This window comes from Camelus bactrianus, chromosome 7, assembly GCF_048773025.1.
Source record: "Camelus bactrianus isolate YW-2024 breed Bactrian camel chromosome 7, ASM4877302v1, whole genome shotgun sequence".
In the NCBI taxonomy this organism is placed as follows: domain Eukaryota; kingdom Metazoa; phylum Chordata; class Mammalia; order Artiodactyla; family Camelidae; genus Camelus; species Camelus bactrianus.
Window position 1 is genome coordinate 74857198 of NC_133545.1, and position 24423 is coordinate 74881620.

The window sequence follows — 24423 nt, forward strand, 5'->3', positions numbered from 1 at the left end:
GGAGGCGCCGCGCCCGGCGCGCCGCGTAATGCGAGCCCCGCCCCGCCCCGCCCCGCCCCGCCCCGCGCCGCGCGACCCCTGCGGCCCCAGGCCTCTTCTCGAAACTTCTCCACCTTCTAAGGTGTGCTGATAAGGAACGCCGGCGGCCCGTCCAGCCCCCCAAAGCTACGCCGGTGACACCCGCGTTCGTCTCCCGCGGCCCACGGACTCCTCAAGATGGGATTCGTGGAGCAAACACAATAAACGAGAGTATTCATGGGGGAAACACTGCTTACTATTATTACTATTTTTTTAAAAATAAAAACACCCGAACACATTTTCTAATGCAGTCATCGTGGAGACTCACGTTGACACAGGAACATTGTCATGCTGAATGACGGTGTGCGAGTTTCTTTTGAAAGCCCTGGGGAGCTGCCCAGGATTCCCGCTTCTCTTGCAAATATTGACCATCGTGCAGCAGAGCGAAACACGACATTCTTTTCCAGGCATTCCAGTCAGAATTTACAGAACAGCTTTCGTTTTTTATGAAGTAATGCAGCATAACAGACTATTTAGGAGAAGGGAATATAAGGAAAAAAAACAGAGAATGGAAAGAAAAAAGGAAACGGTAAGATAGGAAGGAGGGAGGGAAAGAGCCTGCTTTGTTTCTAACAATTAGGGTGCAAGAGAGCACCGCGGCCGGCACGCCAAAACCCAAGCAGGTGAGGGGGAGGAAAGATTTCAATATAAAAACTCTCCTCTGGCCTTGTGACTTAGCAGGGGTTCTAGTTGGTTGGTCAGGGTCTGGCTGTTTTGTTTTGTTTTGTTTGTTTGTTTTTTGCTTTGTGCATACTGTAGGTGGCACAAATGACGAGCTAGCTGTTTGGCTGCGGGTCTAAGAGCTGAAAAGCGCGCCTGGAGACCCAATGGCGCCGCACAAGGAGACACCACCTCGTGAATACAGGCGGGGCAGCTCCCTCGGGGCGCAGGTGCCGTCCTTCCCGCGCGGGAGAAGGAGCTGGAAGTTTCCTCTCTACTCCACACGAGGGTGCTCTCTTCAAGAGCACCAGACCCCTCTGTGCTAAGGAATTATGATAGTTGGGCATGTGTGTAAAACCAATTTTGCTTTTCTTCAGGCTTTGATCATCTCTCAGTAAATCTTAACAGAGTGAGATAGGAGGAATTGGGTTCCTGTGACGTGCTTTTTTGGTGTCCTTCATTTGACGCTTGGCCTTTGCCATCCTGTGACATGCATTATCTTGTCACATTCATGTTCTACAGCCCAGTACTTAGACTTTAATGTTCATTCTAATCACCCAGGGATCTTGTTAAAAATGCAGATCACCTCAGCCCTGGTGAGTCACGTTAAGAATTTTGGTTTTTGCCCCCAGAGTAGTGTGAACTCTGAAGAGTTTGAGCAGGAGGTATGTTCATATTTGCATTTTGCAAAGGTCTAGTTATTGCTGGGAGAATGCTTTGGAGAGGAGGGAAATGGGTACACAAGAGGTCCGAGTGCTGCCACTATAATAATTCAGGTAGAAGAGGCTGAGTCTGCAAAGAAGGCTGAGAAAACACAAACTGGAGGGTAAGAGGAAAGCCGGAAGATGTAAAGGGCAAGACCATCTCTAGATTTCATGAGAATGAGAAAGATGACTGCCTCTCCAGGAGTCTTGTGCCTTCTATCCGCACCTGTGAAACGGTGGCAGGCTACCTTGTGAGGCTGCAAGCAGGGTAAAATCAGACTAAACAGTTTCCAGCAGTTTTTGAGATGAAAATCTCAGTCTGGCTTTCAGTAAATCCGAGCTCCCTTCTCTGTTTCATATGGGAATCGGTTACATTTATAGGACCGGGACCCACGCTGGTTTGGGCACAGGTCTGGCCATGTGGGCGTGTGTCTGAGGGAGAGAGGCCTAGAGACAGCTGTCCTCCTCCTCCGTTTACCAAGCTCCAAACGTGGAAGATGCTAAAATATAAATATTCTCATACAGTTATGAAATTTAGAGGCAGACCAAAGAATTGACTTGAAATCACCTAAAATATGAAATGTGAAAGAAATTACATTAGAATTAGGAATGACTGGGTTTCTTCTTTCATGTTTAAGGAACTCTGTTTTTTGTTAAGGTGATTGTAGAGGTGTTCAAAAGTGCCTGATTTATCACAGTGTGTCTGCTTTCTACGGATAGTAACATTATGGGATTCTTGTAATAACTTCGGTGTTAGTTTACTATCTCTAGATTTACTAAGGCAATATTTCTCATACACAGATTCTGTGCCTTTTTATTATTCACATCTATATCCATATATTATTCTCTCCATAGAAAGCGATGTTTCCAGACTTAACTTCTCTTTCTCTGTTGTATTGGCATGAGTTCTGGACAGTGGATCCAGACGCTGAAAGAAGGTAATAAGGCCACTGGAGAGAGGCAGGCTTCCTCACTGTCATTGCACGGTCTCCCGTGTCTATAAAGATAGCATCTATTTCCATCCGTGTTGGATTTAAAAAAATACTGTAAAAATGCATTTATAATAAGCACCCAAAGGACTAAGTGGAAGACACAGTAATGATGACAAGAACTTCTCACCTCTGAACTGGAATTTTTTTCAGTCGCAGCTGGGTTTTTTTTCCCCTACACACACAAAAAAATGCAGTTACTTTTTATATCTACTACTGTATTTTGTATGTGAAGCAGTTTGTAGTTACTCTGGAGAAGTATGAATCCTTAGCAAAATTCTTGTCAGACAACTTAAAATTATTCCTCAGCTGTGGTCCCAGGTCTACCTATGAATTCTAGCCCCCTGCTTCTTTTCTTGACTTACTCCAACCCCTCTCCACACCTTGGCCAGAGTGGACTTACCTAAAGGTCATCTGCTTGAAGACCTCAGCAGCTTCCCAGTGCCTCCTGGTTAAAGCTGAATTTTTTTGGTTTGAGAAATTGCTCCCTCCCTCCCTCCTGATGCCCCTAGCACCCCCTGGCCCCTGGCATCTCTCCGGGCTGCTCCTGGGAAGCCCTCCTCAAATTCACAAGAGCTGTGTCTCCCCTAAGGAGCCAAGCTGCTTCCCACCTTTGCGATTTTTTTGCACATGTTGCTCTATTCCTAGAATATGTTTCCCAATTGACTCTGCCTGACAAAGCCTAATCATAAGTTATTTGGAAAGATGAAGCTTTGGCAAAAATTAACCCCTTGTACCAATGCAAAAAATGAAACAAAAATACCACTAAATGGTGAAACAGCAGCAGACAATTTGTGAACCAAGAAAGGAGATGCAACAATAAAGATACAATAGTTATAGTATAACTTTGCTGTACACCTGAAATTTAACATTGTAAATCAACTACACTTCAATAAATTTTTTTTAAAAAGATACAATATTTATAAACATTTATGGGCCACATATGCACCAAATTATACAATGTGTCTTATTTTAGATTAGGTAGAAAAAATAAGACCTTGTATCTCCAAGGCAGTGGCTCACAGTGGATTTGATACCAGGCTCAAAATTTAACTAAACTTCTCAGCAAGATCGTTCCTTATCATTTCCCTATTCAATGTTAAATACAACTGCCATTTAGTGCTTCATTACCTAGATAGATTTTTTTTTAGTCCTCTGGAAAATCAACAGATTCAACAATAGTAACAATTTTTAAAAAAAAAAATTGTAGACGTTAAAACAAGCAGGGAAAATGTCTCAATCACCACTTAAAACACATTTATTTTAATGGAGGTACTGGGGATTGAACCCAGGACCTTGTGCATGCTAAGTGTGCACTCTCCCACTGAGCTATACCCTCCCCCCTCAATTACCATTTTTATCCACAACACTTAGCACAGTGACTGTCACGTAGCAAGCACTCAATAAATATTTGCTGAATGAACCCGTGAGTACTTCTTATGAGCTAGGCTTTGTGTGGGCAGCTGACAAAATTCTCAGGAGTTAAATAACTCTCTACTGACTTTTCTTAGTGCAATTACAGGGTGAATAATAGGAAAAACTGAAGAGGAGAAAATGGCTCAATTCAAAGTGTGGCTTCACAGTTGCTTTTATCGACGACGAAATAAAAAAACCAGTAAATATATTTGACGCTGTCCTTTCCAAACCTGACCTAGCTGACACAATCCTACGCAAAATTTAATTAACAGTGAATAAAGACAAATGAACTTCAAATGGCTTTTGGACATACTTTTTATTTAAGCATGGGCTTTTTGCTTGGTTCACCCTAGAGTGCAACCTTTTAGTTATGTTAATAGAGAGTTCAGGGCTACAGGGCCATTATACTGTTGCTGGTGTTGGTACAACGTCATCAGAAGGTATGACTATGACCCGCAGGAAAAACAATCCACAAAGAGAACACAATGAAAACACCCACTGTTTTACAAGTCACTCTGTTACCACAGACACAAAATGGCAGTTACTGTTAGTAAATCAGCCAGAGAACACTTTCAGTCTTTAGACAAGGAAATGGGAGCTCCTTTGTGGGAGACGGGGTTTTCATCCACAATTTTTAAGTAGAAAATATTTCAAGGTCAAGCATTTTTCTTATCCACGAAACAGCGCTAAACCAACATACATTTTAAGGGGTAGATTAAAGGAGATACAATATCTTTACAACTATCTTCTTGAGTAGGTATTTCAACGAATTTTCTGCAGAATATAAGTAGCCTGAAATTCAGCAGCAAAATATTGCAACATAACAAGTAAATACAGTGTCAATGTGTTATACTGTAGAAGAGAATACATAAAGGACAAACAACGATAATTTAATCATATAAAACATGATCCACAGCTGAAATACAGTCCACTTAAATAGCTTTGTGACCAAGAATGTTAAATACTGTACTAAATGCCATTTTAAACATAAAATCTCTTAAATTTTTGTGCTTAAACTTTTTTTTTTCTGTTAAACTATTTCTTATTTTCAATACTGCCACTGTAACTGATATTACAACAGATCACAATTTTCACGGACACATCAACGTGAAGACATTTACTTATGAGAAAATAAGTCACTTGTCATTAGTTCACAGTGTGGGGAAGTGGTGGACACTCGGTCTTGAGAAGGGCTTTCCGATAATCACCGAGTCCTTCACAGAGATTTCCTGATACCAGATGCAGTGCGGGATTTAAGAGAATGGAAACCAACACGTCACATGTTGCAAGGAAAAATAAACTTTTTGATTCTTCATGGGTATCGTCTAAGTGACCTTCGTCTTCTGTTGTAGAAGTGCCTGAGCCCATGTTGCCGTGAAAAATTCATCATGTAATTTTGTTTGCGAGTGCTGTTAAAACCAGAAGGGATAGAGGCGGGGAGGGAAAGGAGAGAGAGCATGTAAGTCCCATCACCGAAAGCTCAAAATAGTCTAGGTCCTAAGTCACCCTGATATTTTTCTGAAAATTTTCAGGGTTAATTGGTCACACTGACACTACCACCCCAGGACAGAATAACTAAAGGCTGATACCTGCAATTCCACTGCCTTTGGCCTTGAAGAAAGCCCCTGCTTTTCATGAGCGAGCTCTGAACCAGAAAAAAATGGTAAGTTCTCTTGATTCATAGCAAAAGTGGACTGAAATTGTTACTGGATTTTCAGTTTTATTTTTGAACTTTTTCTGAAAGCATTCACTTGGATGGAGTTCATAGGAGAGACTGTGTGCTGTACCCATTACCTAGCTTAAATACATCTTTAACAAGTAGGCAACATAATTTGATTCTTTCAGCAAACATTCTCATTTAAAGCTTAAAAAGCAAAACAAGCAAAGGAAAAACAAACTTGCTATCTGAATCAGCTGGACCTTCCTGTTTTATGCAGTCTCAGGGCAAAATGAAGAAGTTAGTTTTTGTCTCATGTCGGATTCTGCTGCCTTCCTCAAACAAGCAGCAGCTGGGGTCCTAGTCTATAAACATGGCCTTATGAAGGGTACACCTCACTACAAAAAAGATCATAAAATACCAAGAAAGTGTCACTGAATGTATAGATGTAAAAATGTGTGTATGTATTCCCCCTATGAATGTGTATACACAGTCATACATACATACTATATGTGAAGCTGATTTAAAAAAAAAAACTGAAAATGGATTTTAGGAGCCTGTAGGAATATTCACACTGTTAGAGACAGCAGTTAACATTTTGGTATGGAAATGTAATTTACTAAGGATCATTACCATAACATCACTGACAAGAATCAGACTCCTTTCACACCCTGACCTGAGTGAGAACATGTCTCTATGTGGCATCAAAGTGTGGTTTTAAGTGTGAGTCTATTGAGTATTTTCCAAATTCACTGAGTCTCTTGAATTCTGTCTGGTCCTAAAGTCTTTTCCTCCTTAATTTCATGGAAACATAAAATGCATATGGAGCAAGATAATGTTATGTGATGTGATTTCACCATGAAGGTCAGTATGACATGAACCTGAATCAGGGAAAAGAGGAGGGAATGGCTACGTTTGCAGTGAGCAGTGTATTCTTCTGGGTTATTAATGATCAGTAGACCAGGCAAGGTGTAAAATGATACTGTGTTACCTGGGATATTTTACTAACACTTGTAACACACAGAAACCTTTAAAAATGAGGATTTTACAGTTAAGTTTGATCCTTAGAAAAGAAAATTTATAATAAAATCCCTCAAAGGAAAATAAATTTCATCAGCTATGTTTAATCAAAAAGCGACAGCATCTGTGCTGAACACCTGATAAAGACATCACATTGATACATATATTATAAAGTAAAATAAAGTGCTAGTAACCTTTCACCCTGGATTTCTATATTATGAAAATGCTACGAACTATGAAATGGAAAGAAAATATACTCTGAAGACACCATAGAGAAAAAAAGACTCCCAAAAATCAAGTTTTGTCTTCAGGAAGCTTTACTCCCCCACCTCCCTCCCCTGATTTGACAATATTACACGTACCAACTAAGTTGAGCAGTTTCAATGTCACAGTTGAAGGAGGAAATGAATTTATCTGTTATTTGTTACCTGCTATAAGAACTAATTGCTGCCTGTGTAAAGTCTAGTTACACAAAAGGGACAATAACCTAATATACCAAACTAATGAAACACCAGGAGAAAGAATCCTTTCACCTCTTCAGTCACAGAAGACTGCGACTGGCACCAGACCAGCTGTCTTCCTGCCAGCAACCCTGGTCACCATGTGGCCCTTCCCCTGAACTATTACAGTGGCCCCCTAAGCTAGCCGCCTCATCCTCTCCCCTTATGAAATGTCAATGAAAAGAAACCATGAGATACTCAGAAAGCATCACTGCATGTACCATTGTGTGTGTGTGTGTGTGTGTGTGTGTGTGTGTGTGTGTGTGTGTGTGTGTATCTTCCCACACATACATACGGCAGATTTTGCACACCCGCTTCAGTGAGCTTCCCTCAAATGCTGGCTTTACTTTGTGAAAAAAAAAATTCATAACCCTTTTGTCTAAGTCAACTTCGCCAGGAATTAAGTCTTTACACCTTTCACCTTACTCTGTATTTCAAGTCCTTTCTTCCACTACGTTCTACATGGACATCTCTATTCAAACTCACCTCGAGCCCCTTTCACCTGCCTTACTGGACAATTTCAACATGGTTTCCTAAATTTCTACCTACTTTTCAAGGATCACATTTTCTTTGTTGCTCACTTGTCCAGTGGGGATTCTCCCAGCCACCCGGACCCAATCCCGCCAACTACTGGGAACTTTCACAGTGTTCATTTTCTGCTTTGCATGGAGAGTATCTGTGTTCTTATCTTGGCTTCCCATGACTAAACTTCTGTTGGTGTAGCAGCCTGTGTCCCAGGTCCCGCCACCGCTCCGCCCCCCACACCACAGCACTGAGCCTCCTGCCTGACCCCTGGTGGTCAAGGCATGTTTGTTGACCTTTTGGTGACTTACTGATTGGATTCCTGCTGTAAATCATTACTCTTTAACTATAAGGAATAATTGCAAAGTTAAAGCAATGAAAATTATTCTGTTGAAAACACGTTTAAAGATATAAGGTACTCAAAGAGAACTTAAAATAGTTAAAATATTTTACATGGAAGAAAGGATAAATTCAGAACACTCAAGATATTTAGTTATCTCAGTGCTACCCAGACTGACATGAAAGTGGCTGGGAACAGAGGAACATTTAATTTTAACAAAAACTGTTGTACATGTTTAATGGCTTTAAAGCAATTTCTCCATATAATTATTTGCTTACTATGAACTGATATAAATTCTCCATCTTTATCTGGGAGAAAATAAAAATAAACAGGTTGCAAACCTTTAATACCTTGACAACTGGTCCAGCTTGGAAGCTTACATCTAATTTAGGAGGCGTTTTGATTCACTGGATACCCTTTGATATTGAATAAATTTATGTATCAGTAGCATATCTTTGGATCCCTGTGAATATTGATATGCATTCAGCATTTGCTATATATGCCTCATGTTTTATAATCACATTAGAAACGGCCACATTTTCAAAGCACACTTGTAATTTCGTATGTAAAACAAATATCTGTGCAGTCAGTTAGGTTGAAGCAGATTTTTGCAGCTCATAAGCTTTTAAAAATCAAGCACCATGGGAAGCTATTCCAAAATGTTGGTGCCTGTAGGACCATTTAATAAACTGACAAATTATTAAACACTTGTTGTGGCTTCTCAAATGTCTAACAGGATTAGGCATCAGGGGAATTTTAGACAAGGTTAAAGATCTCATGTTATTTTTCTGTGAGCAGATTTGTGAGCCTGTTTTTGTTTTTGATACATATAGATGTACAATTTTAGATAAGCTTATAACCCAAATAATTCTAGGTGTGACAGAATTCTAAGGATATTATTTCTTCACAGCAATTACAAGAGGAAGTATTTTTTTAATTATAATTTCAATGAAAGCAGGTAATGTTCATCCCAAGGCATATCAACCATGGTATTGAAGTATCAGTTTGGTTTGGCTGTGGAGCTAGAAGTAGGTCCATTTAAAAAAATCTCCCATTATGAGTAAATCATCGAAAGAAGGGAGAATGAACATCAGTGGCTTCTTGGAAATGCTAACTTAAATTGCCTCATGGATAATTTGCAAAAAGAGTCTGGGGACTTTAGACAGCAAATGTTATAATAAAATGCCTCCATTTCTGAATATAAATTATGGCTACTGCAACTTTTTTCAAGTGACTCTGTGTTCCTCCGAACTGCTGCTCTCCACTGGAGTCACTAGCTTAGGTCACTTATAATTATGAAAAAATTCAGTTGGTTTTTAATGGATTCTAAAGGAAACGAGGAAGCTAGAGACTTGGTAGGAGTGATCTGGGCTCACAGAAATTTAGGCATTTTTACTGCTCAGTAATTCATTTATTTTTCATGAAAACATGATCCAATAAATAATGCTTTATATCAATGCAAAAATAAGAGTCTTTCTGAGAAATATGAATGAGTGTAGGATGGGCGCTGCCATTCAAACTAATCAATGAAACTGCCCTGCAGAGAGGATGCCACACATTTCACTTTCGAGGCCGTGCATTTTCACGAGGGCTACATGTAAATAAGCATGGGCTCATAGAGCTCACCAAAGAAGATGATTTCATATTTCTTTGCTGAATGAGGAAGAGAACAATATCTGATAATGTATGTGGACCTTGGGGAGTTGCAAGGATTAAATGAAACCTTCTAGCAGAATATGCAGATTCTGTTGGAATGATATGCAATCTGCATAGAAGTGATAACCATTCTGCCTTCTTTCCTAAATTTTAAAGTGTCTCCATCAAGGGACAAATGTAAATATACGTTAAAGAAGGCCAGTCTGGCCTCAGGTGACCTTCTTTACTAAGTTTTACAGTATCTCCATTAGAGAACAAATGTAGGTATATATTTAAAAAGGCCAGTCTTACCTACGGATAGGATCTAGAACTCACAGATACCATGAATAAATCCATTCCCTTCTGTCAGTTCATGTATAAACTTAGAATAGAACTGAGAAGTCCGGGCACCGTCATGCCTCTCCAGCACAGCAGATCTTTGGAAGGACACTACATTTCATCGGAACCCTTAGCTCTTTCGCACACATTTCTATTTTTACTCTCCCCTCATAATGAACTAATAAACCGTGAACATTTCAAGAGCACCTAGTACAGTCCCAGGCACACAGATTTGGTGCCCAAGGAAGGAATGCTGGTCAGCAGTCTGGTCTATGATGCTGTGCCCTATACTGTACGCAGCAGAGAATTACCACAATTTGGCTGAACCCTGAGTGTACAGGATATAGGTTTCAAATGTGTCAGTATATCTCGATATCACATATAACTTTGTTTTCAGGGTTTTGGTTTTTTTTTTCAATTGCAAAGAGCTTCTATAAATCTTTTTCAGCTAATGTAGGTAATACCAGTGAAACAATTAGTAAACAGTTCCCCAGAATTAGTAGGAGGACTTACCTTACTCTAGTGGAAAACCAATGACAGCAAATAATGAAATATAACACAAGTTAAAAAATGCCTTTCAACACATGCAGCACTGTGATTAGTCATAAAAGTCTGATCAGGTTTAGACGCAACATAGGATTTTTCATCTCTTTTGAAAATAAAAATTAAAGAAGTTATTTCTTATTCTCTTCTACCTAATGTACACATATATTTAACTTTTCTATGTAATGCAACATGCAATATTTGCTCATAACCATATGTCAAGGTACATGTAACTGTAGTACTACATTTGGCATAAATGTTGCATATAAAGTAAAATTTGAAAGCAATAGTTTAATAACTACTGTTAATTTTATTATTTGGTTTTTCAATTGTTTACATTTTAGAAAATACTTATTCCTGAATATATTAAGGAATGGGCTTTAAAAAACACAGAAGTCCTCTACATCAAATAACACACTCAAATTTAATACAGGGTAAATATGCTTTGCAACAAATGTAATATGCTCATCTCCATAAATCATTTGTGCCAAAAATGTGACAGTATCTTGAAAATGAATAGCATGAGGGGATGGTCATGATGGAACTCCTATTATTAAAATCTGATAAATGTCTTTAAGACCATAGTTAGCAACATATTGGTTTCCAATTCTTGGCAAATGTGGTAATAATTCACTTTTTGGTGAATCAGGTTACAAAGGCTGACTCTTTACTGAGCAATTTGTTTTCAAGGTACACATGCAAAAATTGGCCCACTTCATCGTACACATGACAGGCTGTGACTCAGACACGTACACAGGAAATGTGATGTGTGAATGAAATGCGGAGTTGGGTGAGGGAGATTCTTAGGATAAAAGGATGAACGCCCAGCAAAAAAGGTTCAGACAAAGGATTCTCTTTTATCCTAAGAAGAACCCCACCAGCATGGATCTTGTGAGGGGTCTGCCCAAATGTATTCACAAACATTGACCGGAAAACAAATATTCTACACTAGTAAATGAATTCAGAGAAATTAGGTTTCTGCACTTGATTGTCAATGACTGTGTTACGCTGCATCACTCAGACTTTACGAAATGAGGGCTTTTTTGTAAGCTTAGAGAGGCTGGAAAAAAGTGAACTGTCAATTCGCTTCATCTGTTCTGTGGCAGATTAGAAAGGGCTAATCATCATGAAGTGCTTTTCGTGTGCAGGTTTTATTGAAAAACATCATCAGAGTGGGAAAGATTACACTCTCCAACAAGCATAAGGCATAAGTGACTTCGCTTGTTAAATGCTAAAACGGTGGTTTTTATCTTTCTGGTGGGGAGCTTATCCTGACTATCCATATTTATGAAACTCAAATCCTTCTGGATGGAGTATTTGAGAATTAAACCAGTAAACTAAAAATATATTATGTATCTTGTTCATTTAGGAGGCACTCCTAAACCTTGAAATCTTTTAGAAAGTGCTACATTTTTTCCTCATCAAAGCCCTGTATCTTCTAGGTTAATATGGGCAGTACTGAGGTTAGACTCAAGATACCATGCGTGACCACAGTTTTCTTTTCTAGAAGTTTTTAGCATGTGTCCTTAGTGCACATGCACAAAAGCTAAACTATGGTAATAAAGCTAGATTAGGGCCAATCTTCACTCAGAAAAGAAAATATATTCTAAAAACGCATATCCCCCACCATTGGTTGCAAAAAACATATTAGTTGCTCTATTTGTAGCATTCAGCTAGGTAGGGCTTGTATCTCTTTAGATACAAGGAGTTAACATTATTAGTTTATGTAACTGAATGTTATTATACAAAAGTAGAGTTAATTAGAAGGATATTTTGAATTTAATAGGGCTTTATGGAAGTACACCACCTCTCTATTTCTAAATATACATCTATCTGCTGCAGCTAAGCTATCATTAGTAATATTTGTGAATTGTGACATGAACCTTGGGTGGCTTCTTTGTGCTTCATTTGGCTAAAAGACATGCTGAAAAATTATTATATTTTATTTTTCTTTAATTATCTGAAACTTTATTTTTAAGCTCATCAAATGAATGAATTAAAAAAATTATTTTATAGAGCTACTAAGGGCATATTAACCAGTGAATGCCTTAAAACTTTTTGTGACTCATTCGCAAAGTAGTAGTTTGAAAGGATACAGTGGCATAGAAATGTTGAGTCCTAAGACAAGTGCAAAACATCAAAAACATCGTTCTGAAAATATAATTTCTTTGGTATTTTTTAAACAACTCATTGACTGAACTCAGCTTCATGAGCTATTTCTTCTTTCCAAAAAAGAAGGAAAACGAACTCCTTTAGTTTTAACAGTTTTCAATTATCATTAAAAGATAACATTTGCTTTTAAAATTATATGTATAATATATATACACATACATATATACATAGTATATATATATAGTATATGTATATACATGCATAAAATTTTGTGGTTATAGGTTTAAAGTTATAAAATTTTTCACTGAAAGAAGACTGAATAAAACTCAAATCATGTGATACTCTACATGTGTGGCGATGCTCTTTTCTAATTCAGAATGTTTTAGTGCCCTGAGACTTTGGGACAATAATGCAGGGTAAGAGCAGACAGGTGCCTGGTCAGTGATAAATTCTTCAAAGTATTAACATTCTGGAGATGGAATAAAAGTGAAGTCTTTACAAATATAGATTATTGCTCCAGAAAAATACCAGAAACCTGTTTTTTCTGGTGTATAATCTGACCTTGACTCTTGTAATAATATCATGATGCTGGTAACTGCTTATAAAAATTAATACCAACATCAGGTAATCCAGAAGCTGTGTGCTGAAGAGCCTCTGAAGTAGAAGGTCTACAACAAGCTGTGAAGGAATGATTTCATACCAGGGAGTGTATTTGTACTTCTGACCCCACCTACTCTTTCATTTTAGTCCATGGGAGGGAACTGCAGTTGCTGGGCTGGGTGAAGGAAGAAGAAATATCTATTCAAACACATGATATGTTAAGAATTGTTCTACCCAAGGGCAGAATTAGCATCCTGCCTTTTATTGTGGACTGTCAAGTTTTGAAGTTTCCACAGGAGTTGGTAATGCTTTGTCAGGCACAGGAAGCCCCAGTAATGTAAATTGTCTTGGCAAGAGACTTGCTATAAGATAAAAAAGTGACTTTTATTGACTCTCAATCTGATTCTCAACCAGTTGATTAGAATGAACTGAGGTGCTTTTAAAAAAGACTGACGCTCAGATCTCACTGCAGATCAGCTGAAATCAAATCACCCACAGGGATGACTATTACTCAATAAAAAAATGTTAAAAAAAAAATCCATAGGGAAGGGCACAGGCATTGGGGCATTCGCTGATGCTTCCAAAAGCTCCTAAGTGATTCTGATGTTCGATCAGTTTGAGAAATGCTGCTCTGAAAGGAAAGCAACGGGGGCAGAATGGCTGTTGGGGTGGTTTTTGTGCTATGTGGGTTGGTCTCTCTCTGGCCTGACCATACATTGTTCATTTTAGAGCCTGGGTTAGTCTATTCTCCTGGGATAAGGCAGTCTGAGGAAATCAAAATCTAAGTAAAACATCAGCCTCATAATATAGATTCAAGTGAGTCTGGACTGTTGCTTTAAACTTCAACTTTGTCTCATGGAGGCAGAGCCCAGCAAGTTGTCCAAAGCAGCAGAGAGCACAGTGTGAGCTTGTGTAGGGACCGGGTTGCTCTTGGATTTGGGGGTTGATATGGATGCCATGCAAGCACGTGCCTCAGTGAAAACTAAGACGAGGGCTAACTCAACACTGAGAAATTCAGCTCATGGCTATGATTGAAAGAAAACAAATCTGGTAGTTTTCCTACCAATTAAATCACTTAAATTTGCTTTCAAAATGACTGAAATCAGCCGAGGGACTGATTTCATTTTTGATTTGGTAAACAGAATGAACATTTGAACCTATCTACCGAGATGATTCGCCTCTCCTTGCCAACCACTTGGAGCCATCAGTCCGAACCCGTCGAGACATAAGCATTCCAGTTCTACAGGAACTAGATTGTTAGAGAAAAAGCAAGTCATCTCTCTGTGGAACAGTCAACCCCGCTAGGTGAGAGCACCGACAACCTTATTCTGTGGGAGAAACCATGGGGGGAACACCCCTAACTTGTCAGGTGCTGGGATTGGTCACAAGGAATCTAAAACCACAAATGATTCATTCCAGCTGGGGAAGAACGCCCCGGGCGTCTGTGGCTCGGACAGGTGTTTGTAACTGGGCACATTAGCCAGTGATACGATTCTCTGGACATGGACCAGTACAGATCCTTTATCTTTCAGGATGTCATCCCATTTTACAAGGCAACCCAGACCTGGCAAAGATACTGTTTCCCATTTACCTGGAGACTTTCGTTCGATCTGATTTAATTAACATTGTCAAATCCTTAAACAGACCTTGGCTCACTGAAGTTTTCTAAGGCACATTAAATTATAGTCGGGGCTTTGTTACTTCACTATTGACGTGAGCTATAGTTGGCAGTTGTGGAAGAGTGTAAGCCAAAGTGGTCCCGTGGGGGTTTCTCGTCAGAAACAGCTCTTACTGAATTAAGGAGCATGCCATACCAGAGGAGTCTCAAACCTTTCTGAAATGGACATGGGATGCCATGTGGCAGATACTCACAGGACAACCTCCACATGGTCCAAAGCCCACTGGTCATGACCTGTTCCATTGTGGCGTGGCTGCCACCAGCGCAATAAAACTCCTTTCATCCGTGCCTCCCTGGGACACAGAAAGGACAGAGAGGTTAAACACTAGAGAACAGAGAACTTTCTGGTATGTGACCTCCTGACTTCAAATATGATAGGCTAATCGAAATGAACAAAACTTTGGGTATGGAATCCAGATTTGCTTACGTCACAGTATTCTTTGAAGCAGCATCAAATTTTATTGGCTCCTCAAGGATCTGCCATCCTTTCCCATCATTCTCCCTCCCTCCTCCCCTGGCTCTGCGAACACCTGGAAGAGCCACAACTTTGGTCGACAAATGTGACGTGCCCTCTGTGTGACGGGCCCCGTGCTAGGCGCTGGGGGATCATTCCAGACAACACTGCAAGCTGCCTAAGCCCAGCAACCTTTCAGACTGGCGTGCCCAGCAGAAGATTCACAATGTGGTCTTCTAAGGGACAAGGAATACTGGTGAGAGGGAGGGAAATCCGCAGAAAGCACCTCTGCATTTGGTTGTTATCCTCTAGTCCCTCTCACCCATATTCCTGGCTCCACATTTTGCCTGTTGTCCTCACAGAAAATAGTGTCACAGCTTGGTAGATCTGCATTAGTCTTGGTTCTGCCACCACCCACTTTTGTGGCGTTGGTTCTGAAACTTCACCCAACACTGTGCTTTCTTTTGGATCATGTGTGACACCACGCCTTTCCCTTCGGGCCACTTACAGGGGGACGTTGTAGGAGACCCTCTGTGCCTGTGTGAAGTCCTTGGGCTGGTGCTGCGCGATGACGTGCCAGGTGATGCCGTTGTTGACGCTGTACTGCAGCAGCACCGCCTTGTCCACGGTGTGGGGGCCGCTCAGGTCGCTGTTGCAGCTGTCAGTCTGTGACGCACTCCCGATTTGCAAAACAAACATGATTTTGCTGAAAAACAGCGGGCAATCATCTTTAAACCAAAGTCAGGAAGTATTAAAAGACTTGTGCTTTCTATTTTTTTTTATCTTTCTTGTTCTTAAAGTCCATAATTTTCAAGTTCATAATATAGTAAAAAGAGAAGCATCCAGTCTTAGGACTAAGTTACATTAATAGCAAAATTTATTTATCTTATCTTTTACATCATACATATGAAAAAATCAGCTCGAACGGCTGGTGTTCTACACTGAGAAAACAATTTTGACTTTCAAAGATCTTTTTTCTTCTTATGATGTTAGAAATCTTGTTAGAGCATTTCACCTGAAACACCTTCTGTTTTCGGCAAGTTAATATGGGCCAAATAGGCAGCTGAGGACACGGGGAGGACAAGGAATAAAACTGCAGCATTTACGCTACATACTATTGTACAGGTAGCTTCAAGCTGAACAGAACTGGACAAGGATAAATCATCATGTCTATTTTAGGAAAGGATGCCTGGAGATCTGAGTGGAGGGAGAGCAGAGTTAGACACAGGCTCTGGACCACGTCTGCTATTGTATCTGATGTGTCCTTGTGTTTTTCACAGGCATCCTTGCCCTTGGAAGATACAGTTATTAAACATAGGAAATCTACCCTCTTAAGATTCCTAGTGATTTAATAGAGTGATTAATAGGTGGTCAAATAAAGAGCTAGACTTAAAACTTGTAAATGTATTCATTACTTTAAAGCAAAGTTACTTGTATGACATGGTGTGTAAAGCCTGGTTGTAGCTATATATGGGGTCAAGGAAAACAGGTTGTCTCTAGAGTAAATGTATCTTTTCGGTAGGAAGAAAACTAGAGATGGGTGGACACAACAAGTTTTGGCATCTATGGTTATATGGCTACTACATAGGAATTCATTTTATTATATTTTCATTGTTTATCATACTGAATGTCCCTCAACCTGCCTTTCTGCCTCTGAAAATACAGGACTAATATTAAGCTTCAAGAGAACATCTACATTCCCACTAACCAGACACTTAATTCTCAAATATACTTGTGCACCTGTAGGCGTCCAGTGAGACGTCTAATCCTTTGTAACCTTTATAAAGCCTTGGAATCTCTTCTTGAATAACACAGATAAAAGCCGTGTTTGCTCTGGCTAAGGTGGCAGAACTGGGAAGGGCAGGTGGGGAAGGAAATCCAACCCTCCTGGGTCTCTTTTCCTGTGTCCTCTGTGCTCTGCATTAGCACACAGCTCCCATAGCATGTGAATTTTCAGAGTTTGCATCCATCCAACCATCAATCCCCCATTTCCATTTATACCTACACATGCTAAATATAGGTGTATGTTTGCATTGCTACAAATCTACTTCACATTCACATTTATTTTACACACTTGCATAGAGTCCACATTATGTTATCTGTATAAATTATTCATAACCAATTACTTAATGTATTTATTTTTTCAAGTTTATTGAGATATATATAACTGACATATAATATTGTGCAAGTGTAAGGGGTACAGCGTGTTGATTTGATAGGCTTATCCATTTTTCACATTTGGCCATTTCTCCAGGCTTATTCCTACCACTCAGCCAGTGTGAATTTTAAGAAATACAAGGTAATTCTACAATAAACTTAAGCAAAGCATAATTCTGAGTTGTGAAAACAGATAATGCTTCCTCATACCAAATTCAGGTGGTATTTAGGTTTCTGCTGCTTAGGGACACTGTGCTATGAAGTTCATGATCATATTTAACAGCAGACAATGATGTGCTTGCGACTGGTTCTGCGTCTGGACCACAACACAGGACTTTGGTTACCTTGCTCGAGTGAGATCCAGAGGTTTGGTGGCAGCTTGTCTTATCTGACAGCCGTTGAAGTAGAGTGAGTCTCCATGGGCATAGGGTGCCAGCTGCCCACAGCCACTTCCTATCATTCCACCTTGAATAGTCTCCCAGTTGGCCTCAGTGACTCTTGCAGACTCAAAATTATCTTTAATATAACTGGGAAGATCATGACTGAAAACAGAGCAGTCATCGCCTGGAGGGAAAGAAATAGTTAGCAAAAATTATCTGGAACCACCACAATCATTAAAGATTCTGAAACTGAAATTGAACAAGCATTCATTTCCAGATTTAATCCAATCAATTTCAGACTTACTGTAAGAATGACAAAATACTTAGCAGATAATAGACTCCGGGAAATAAATGTTTCTCTTTTATTTCATCAATTGCTGCCTTGTGTTGTTGAAAAGATATCATTATCTTTGAGTCGATATTTTGTTTGTTTGTTTGTTTTGGGAGAAGTAATTAGATTTATTTATTTTTAAGGGAGGTACTGGGGATTGAACCCCAGACCTTGTGCATGCTAAGCATGCACTCTACCACTTGAGCTACATCCTCCCCACTCTTTGAGTTGATGTTTATGAAAATATGTAGGTGCTAATGTACTTATTGCTTATATACACCCGTTGTTAAAAAAAACACACAGCATCTGTCTGGGCCTGCATGTTTACCAATGATGGAGCTCAGGAGGGAGCTCTCACCCTGGCATGAGATGCACCCTGGCAACCTGATTTCTTTCTCCCTAGTGTGATTTTGCAGCAAAAAATAAGTCATGCTCTTGTTCTCCTTCTAGCTCTACATTTGATGAGTCTTGAGAGCAGAGTCTGTATTTTATTCATTGTTGAATTCTAGCATGTAGCACAACACTTAGCACATATAAAGTCTTCCATGTTAAAGCTGGGATAAATAAATGAATACTAAATAAACTGGAAGTGTCTCTCAGAGACCACAGAGCTGGAAGACTGGCATTTACAGAAGGCACTACTTTAGCTAATGTGTGTGTCTTTGACTTTTTCCTTGATTTGAATGGCACAACTTTTCTCAATGTCTACAATAGCTCAAAATTAAAAGGTCATAGTTCTGTTGGATCAGGGAATAGGGCAAATTCCAGACAGCTTGTGAGACATCTGATTTGTTCATTTGCTTAAAGTTCAAATTCTCTAGCTAATACTTAGACAGACCCAGCTGGTCTCAGCAGTGAGACCAGGGGGAAAAAATGGCAACTAGGTAACTCCTAGCATCAGAGGTGTGTAGTGGTCTACATTTATCACACTCATTTCATCTGGGGGCCAGGAAATAGCATCCACCAAGAAATCTAAATGGATTCTGCTCCAGAATTCAAACCTATGAGGTCTTGCACTGCACCTTTGGGGAAGTTGTCTAATTCTGGTCCTCTTGACAAGTCTTTCATCTCTAAGAGACAGCAAGGCTGATTGGAAAGAACAATCTGGGTTCTGGTCTAATGATAGTAACCGCAGTTAATTTATGGGGATGTCATAAGTAATAATGATTCTGCCGAATGAATGGATGGACACTGTGTAAATAGTAAAGCATAAGTCAACATAAGAATTCATTTAAAAAAGATTTCTTGTGCATGGCTATATGTCAAGAATTGGGCTCTGAGGATATAATGGTAACTGGATAAAGTGAACTTTGCAACACAGAGGCTGAAACCTGTGACCAACATAGCATCAGATGAAAGCAGGCCTGCAGGCCTTAAGACAGGTCGACAGAGCCATTCCTGTGATGTCAGGAGTGGAGTTTTACTCTGCCCCAAATACACAGTCAGCCTCTAGAAACTCAAGCAGTGAAAATGTATTTTTTTTTTTCTATCATGAAGGTTTTTTTGGTGTGACAGAGTGACCTGGGAAACAGAACATCCTGAATTGTCAGCTACATCTTGGGAGGACAGTGGCCGCTGCAGCTGGGAGAGACAGAAGGAGAAGGAATAGGGGCCAAGTATGTAGGGATGGTCAGAGTGGCCGGGAAGGAGAGAGGCCCAGAGTGTAAGTCAAGCACTGAAGGCAGGGGTTGGGGCAGGGAGTTATGGGAGATGGGGAAGGTGAGGTACTATAGAATATCCCGGGTGGATAAAACTCGCATTTTCAAAAATTCAAGGAGCATAGCATAAAATGACCCTTGGTAATTCATTCCTTACGTAAATAACTCTGAGATCAAAGAGTGTGCCATCTACCCCAAATCCCTCAGGCTGGAGTTTCTACCCATTTCCTAGTGGTCTTTGCTTCTATGTTGAGATAAGGAGAACCCATGGGTCCCCAGTATCAAGGACAGTCCAGGATTCAGACCTTGGAAACTTTCATCACAGATGCAGACAGCGCCGGTGGTACAGTATCCATGCCCGCTGCAGAGCTTGGGGCAAGCCTCGCCGATGTACACATGGTCGATCGCCCAGCTCTGCTTCTCGGCTTCTTCCCCTTTCTGGATCCAGCGGAACTGTGTTGCACTGAAAGTCCCACAGAGAGCAGACAAAATTTAGGAGGCTGTTACTGCCCATGGCTGGGTCCAGCCTCCAGCCTCCAGCCTCCAGGAATGGGGGCTATTTCTAAGAAAAGGGCTTCCCAAACTCCTCCCCGCAGCATCTGATTGACAGAGGTGAGTCAATCTGTACCCCTCTGACTCTGGGAATATACTCCGGATGCCCTGAAAATTTCATGTGAATCTCCTATTCTACTCCACCATGAACCTGTGTCCATTTTTCCTATAGTGGTGCATCATTTTCAGATCTTTGAATAAAACGGATGCTGCTCTAGGAAGACTGAGCTCCATTATGTTTATTCTGTGGCTTCGTGTAACCCGACCAGCCCTGCACACCTTGAGGGCATTTGATTCTGGGATGAGCAGCACAGCCTTTGGGAGCACAGAACAGATACAGTGTATCTGGGGCAGATACAGTGCCAATTCCCAGTCTTTGTGATTCAGGGCGTGTGACTGATTTGTGTGTGTTGTGGTATTTAATCAAAAGAAAAGTTGAGATCTGTGAATCATGTACAAATGAGATCCTATTTCTTCTTGGGATGTGCAATTGCCATTTAGGAGCATGGGATGGTGAGAGGAGGAGGAGAGGGCAGAGGGTACTAGGGCTGCAACCAAAAGTCGAGCCTTATTTTACCAGCTGCTCTCAGCTCACTGTGTGAGCCCTGTAGAGACCAGCAGATAATTCCACAATGTCTACCTTAGTATGAAACCTACCTGGAGGAGACGTGGTCAGGCAGCTGGATGGTGATTCTCTTCCAGCTGGAGCTGTTGACAGCGTTGTAGATGGTGGCTTCATGGAACTGGAAGGGGGAGCAGCCAATGCTGTTTGAGGAGGAAGGAAGGCATTGGGTCTGAACAAGCTGCCAGGAATCAGACCTGCAGAAACCAAAGAGGCTGCATTAGACAACTCTTAAGAGAAATATATGACCTGTCTAATGTCAAGGTAATGCTTTATTTAGGGCTGGATTAAGTTAAGATATTTTCAAATAAATTTCCTATTTCCTACACATAATTAATGCTAATAAAAAGAAAAATTGAACGTTATTTCATATAAGATATAGCCTAATCCTTTACAAGCACAGCAATATTATTCACAGACGACAGAATAAAATACTAGCAGGCACGGAGATGCACTCTAGTAGCTCCTTCCCGCTGATGCTGTTACAAGAAGTCTACCTGGAGCTGATTCACAAAATTGTCTGTCTACCCAAACTTAACTCATTATAACTCATTTTTAAAAGTGGTGGTGGGAGGCAGGCCTATCCACATCTTAATAAGGTAACTGCACTATGTCAGACTTATATTCAGTATTGCTACTGTGTTTTAAGAGATGTGACTCTAGTTAAAGCATATTCAGATCTTTCGTTAATTTATATTTTTATTAGGGTTCACTGAAAATGAGCAGTGTGAATAAAAGAGAGTTCTACTTTGAGGACAAATGGGGTGTCTTATTTTGAACTATAATGTTTGCTGGCTGTAGCCTAGTATAAAATTGATTTTTCATGGCTTGAAGGAAAAATTTGAAAATAAGATACATGTGAGTTTCATACAAATGAAACTTGTACATGTATACACATGAACTGTCACACTTACTGCATGAGAATGCTCCCCAGTAAGCAGCTGCCTTAAAAATAGGCAACCATTTGAATTGTATATTCAAGTCTGGAGGAAATGTAAAAAAATATTTCACAAACCTTGCATCCTTAGTGTACTCCAACATTACGGAATGAAGGTCACCACAAGAAGTGGCTTCACAACCCACCACAATCTAAAACAAACAAACAATTGCTATGTGTTAGGCAAGATTAAATCATACCTATCACTAATTAGAAATCTTCATTATGGCTCTGATAAGTAATCAAGAAATATTCAGAGAAGATGTACAGAGAAGTTATGGTCCCCAAATACATTCTTTTGAGTTCTGTTAAAGTCATGCCATTTTACATGGAAATGAAAATTAAGGTTTTAAAAAATACTATTTCTATTTACTTAATTATTGTAACATATTAATTATAAATTTGGGGAAGATAAATTGGTCAAAAGGCAAGTAACATTTGGAGAAGTAATGGAAACAAACTCAAAGTATCACTGGTTCAAAACGTTTTCATTGATATCCTAATTTTCTTGATGCTACCATTACATTTTTTTTTTTGTAAAACAAATAGTAGTTTTTAATTACTTAATATTTATTCCTAGTTTTTCCACTTCTATGTGAAAAGAAGCACTCCTTATTATGTGCAATTAAATGTTTGAGTCATCAATAATGCATAAATGCTATAAAAATTTGGTGATTCGAAGTTAAGTTCTAATCATCTGCTTAATCAACAAGTCCTATTTCACTGCTGATACTTGGGAAGGTTAGTGCTAAGAATTTCAAGCTATTCACTCATGAATAAAACAATTCTGGTTTCAGAGAGAGAACAATTACATTCCAATACTGGAAAAGTGTATTCCAATAGTGGAAATGGAAACCAGAAAAGATACAAATATAATGCTGTGGTGCTTTGTAGGAACGCGAGATTGAATCCGATTAAGTGGGTTAGAAAATGATTCATCAGAAGTGGGAGATCTTTATTCCAGCTACAAAAATAAATGCTAACTATATGATGTGATAGAGGTACTGTCACTATAATGACAATCGTATTTCAATATATAAATTATCAAACCAACATGCTGTATACCTTAAATTATACAATGCTGTATATCAAATATATTTCAATTCAAAACAAAAGAAGTCATCAAGTAGGTTGCATGTGAGCTGTCCCTGAAGAAAGGGAAGAGTCTGAGAAGTAGAGACAAGAGAAGGACATTTAGGTGGAGAGACTGTGCGCAAAGGTGGGAATGTGCTGTGGCACATCTGGAGCACAGTGTGTGGTGTCTTTTGGTTTAAGTATAGAGCATGTAGAACATTGGTAGAGAAGTTTGGAAAGATTGGTTGAGTTGGGAGACCATGAGGTGTAGTCCAAGCATTTGATCTTTTTAACTGAAGTTCAGTCAGTTACAATGTGTCAATTTCTGATGCACAGCACAATGTCCCAGTCATGCATATACATGCACACATTTGCAAGTGTTTGATCTTGATTTCATAGGCAATGGGGACTCTAAATTAAGGGGCTCTAAGCAGTGGAATGATACGCTCAAAGCTGTGCTTTGTAAGGATCAGACAGTGCTGTTGAAGACAGGTGGGAGTGGAGAGAGATTAGAGGTGAAAAGAGGACTCAAGGGATTATTGATTTAATTAGGGCCAGAATGGAGGCAGTTACAGTGCAAACAGAGAAGTTGGGATGAGTGCCAGGAACATAGGGAAATAGAATGAAAAGGATGTAGTAACTGATTAGATGTGAAAAGTGAAAAAAAATCAAAGGTTACTTTAAAATTTAAAGCTGGTGAATAGGTCACAGGCAGTGCCATTAAGAGAAACAGGAAAATGAGAAAGAGGAGTTGGTAAGGGGCAGGAAGATATGAAGTTCACTGTTAGACATGTTGAGCTGCCAATAAGACAAAGGTGTAGAAATGTACACAGGTTATTAAAAGTTCTGAGCCAGTCGAGGTTGGATATCCAGATCCGGGAGTTGCTCTTAAAGATACGATACTTGAAGCCAGAGGATGAACGAAATTCCCAATGGTGAGAATGTCTATGAACAGAGAAGAAAGCCAGGGAGAAGTACTGAGAAATGCTGATATTTACAGGGTTGAGGGAAGAAGACGAGCCAAAAAGGAGATGGAAGTAGATCAACAAGGTAAGGAGGGAAGCAGCAGAGAACCCAGAGCAGAGGGGAAAGAGAATTTCCCGAGCTGGAGAAGACATGGTCAACAGGGCCAAATAGTACAGAGAAAAGGAAAAACGAGGAATGGGTGGAAGCTGTTGGATGTGGTGTTTAGAAAGTTAACGGTGACTTTAAAAAAAGCAGGTTGAGTGACACTTTAATTATTAAATTTCTGGGACAAGTTTTTTTTTTTTTTTTTTTTTTTTTTTTTTTTTTTTTTAAACAAATTGGCTTGGTTAGAGAAGAAAATTTCAGTTTCTTCAGTTCTGGCTTGATAGAGGCAACAAAAGAGGAAGAACCAACCAACTTAATCAAAAGATGACTTTGATATGGGCCTGGAAGGGGGAAAGCCTTCACTCTTCAGGCACTTGGCTTGGAATTAGGGGCG

At 39.8% G+C, this 24423-nt stretch overlaps 1 protein-coding gene across 1 annotated transcript in view; it reads right to left on the reverse strand.

Annotated features, from left to right (window-relative positions):
- Positions 1-4144: 4144 nt before the first annotated feature.
- RELN (reelin) overlaps positions 4145-24423 on the reverse strand; it is a 444588-nt gene continuing 424309 nt past the window's right edge. Inside the window, exons 58-64 of the mRNA XM_010946673.3 lie at positions 21963-22036; positions 20983-21144; positions 20079-20236; positions 17749-17968; positions 15756-15953; positions 14988-15086; positions 4145-5256 (exon numbers count right to left, since the gene is read on the reverse strand). Of these exons, the coding sequence (XP_010944975.2) occupies positions 5160-5256; positions 14988-15086; positions 15756-15953; positions 17749-17968; positions 20079-20236; positions 20983-21144; positions 21963-22036 (1008 nt within the window). The 3' untranslated portion in view covers positions 4145-5159. The remainder of the gene's footprint in view (positions 5257-14987; positions 15087-15755; positions 15954-17748; positions 17969-20078; positions 20237-20982; positions 21145-21962; positions 22037-24423) is intronic.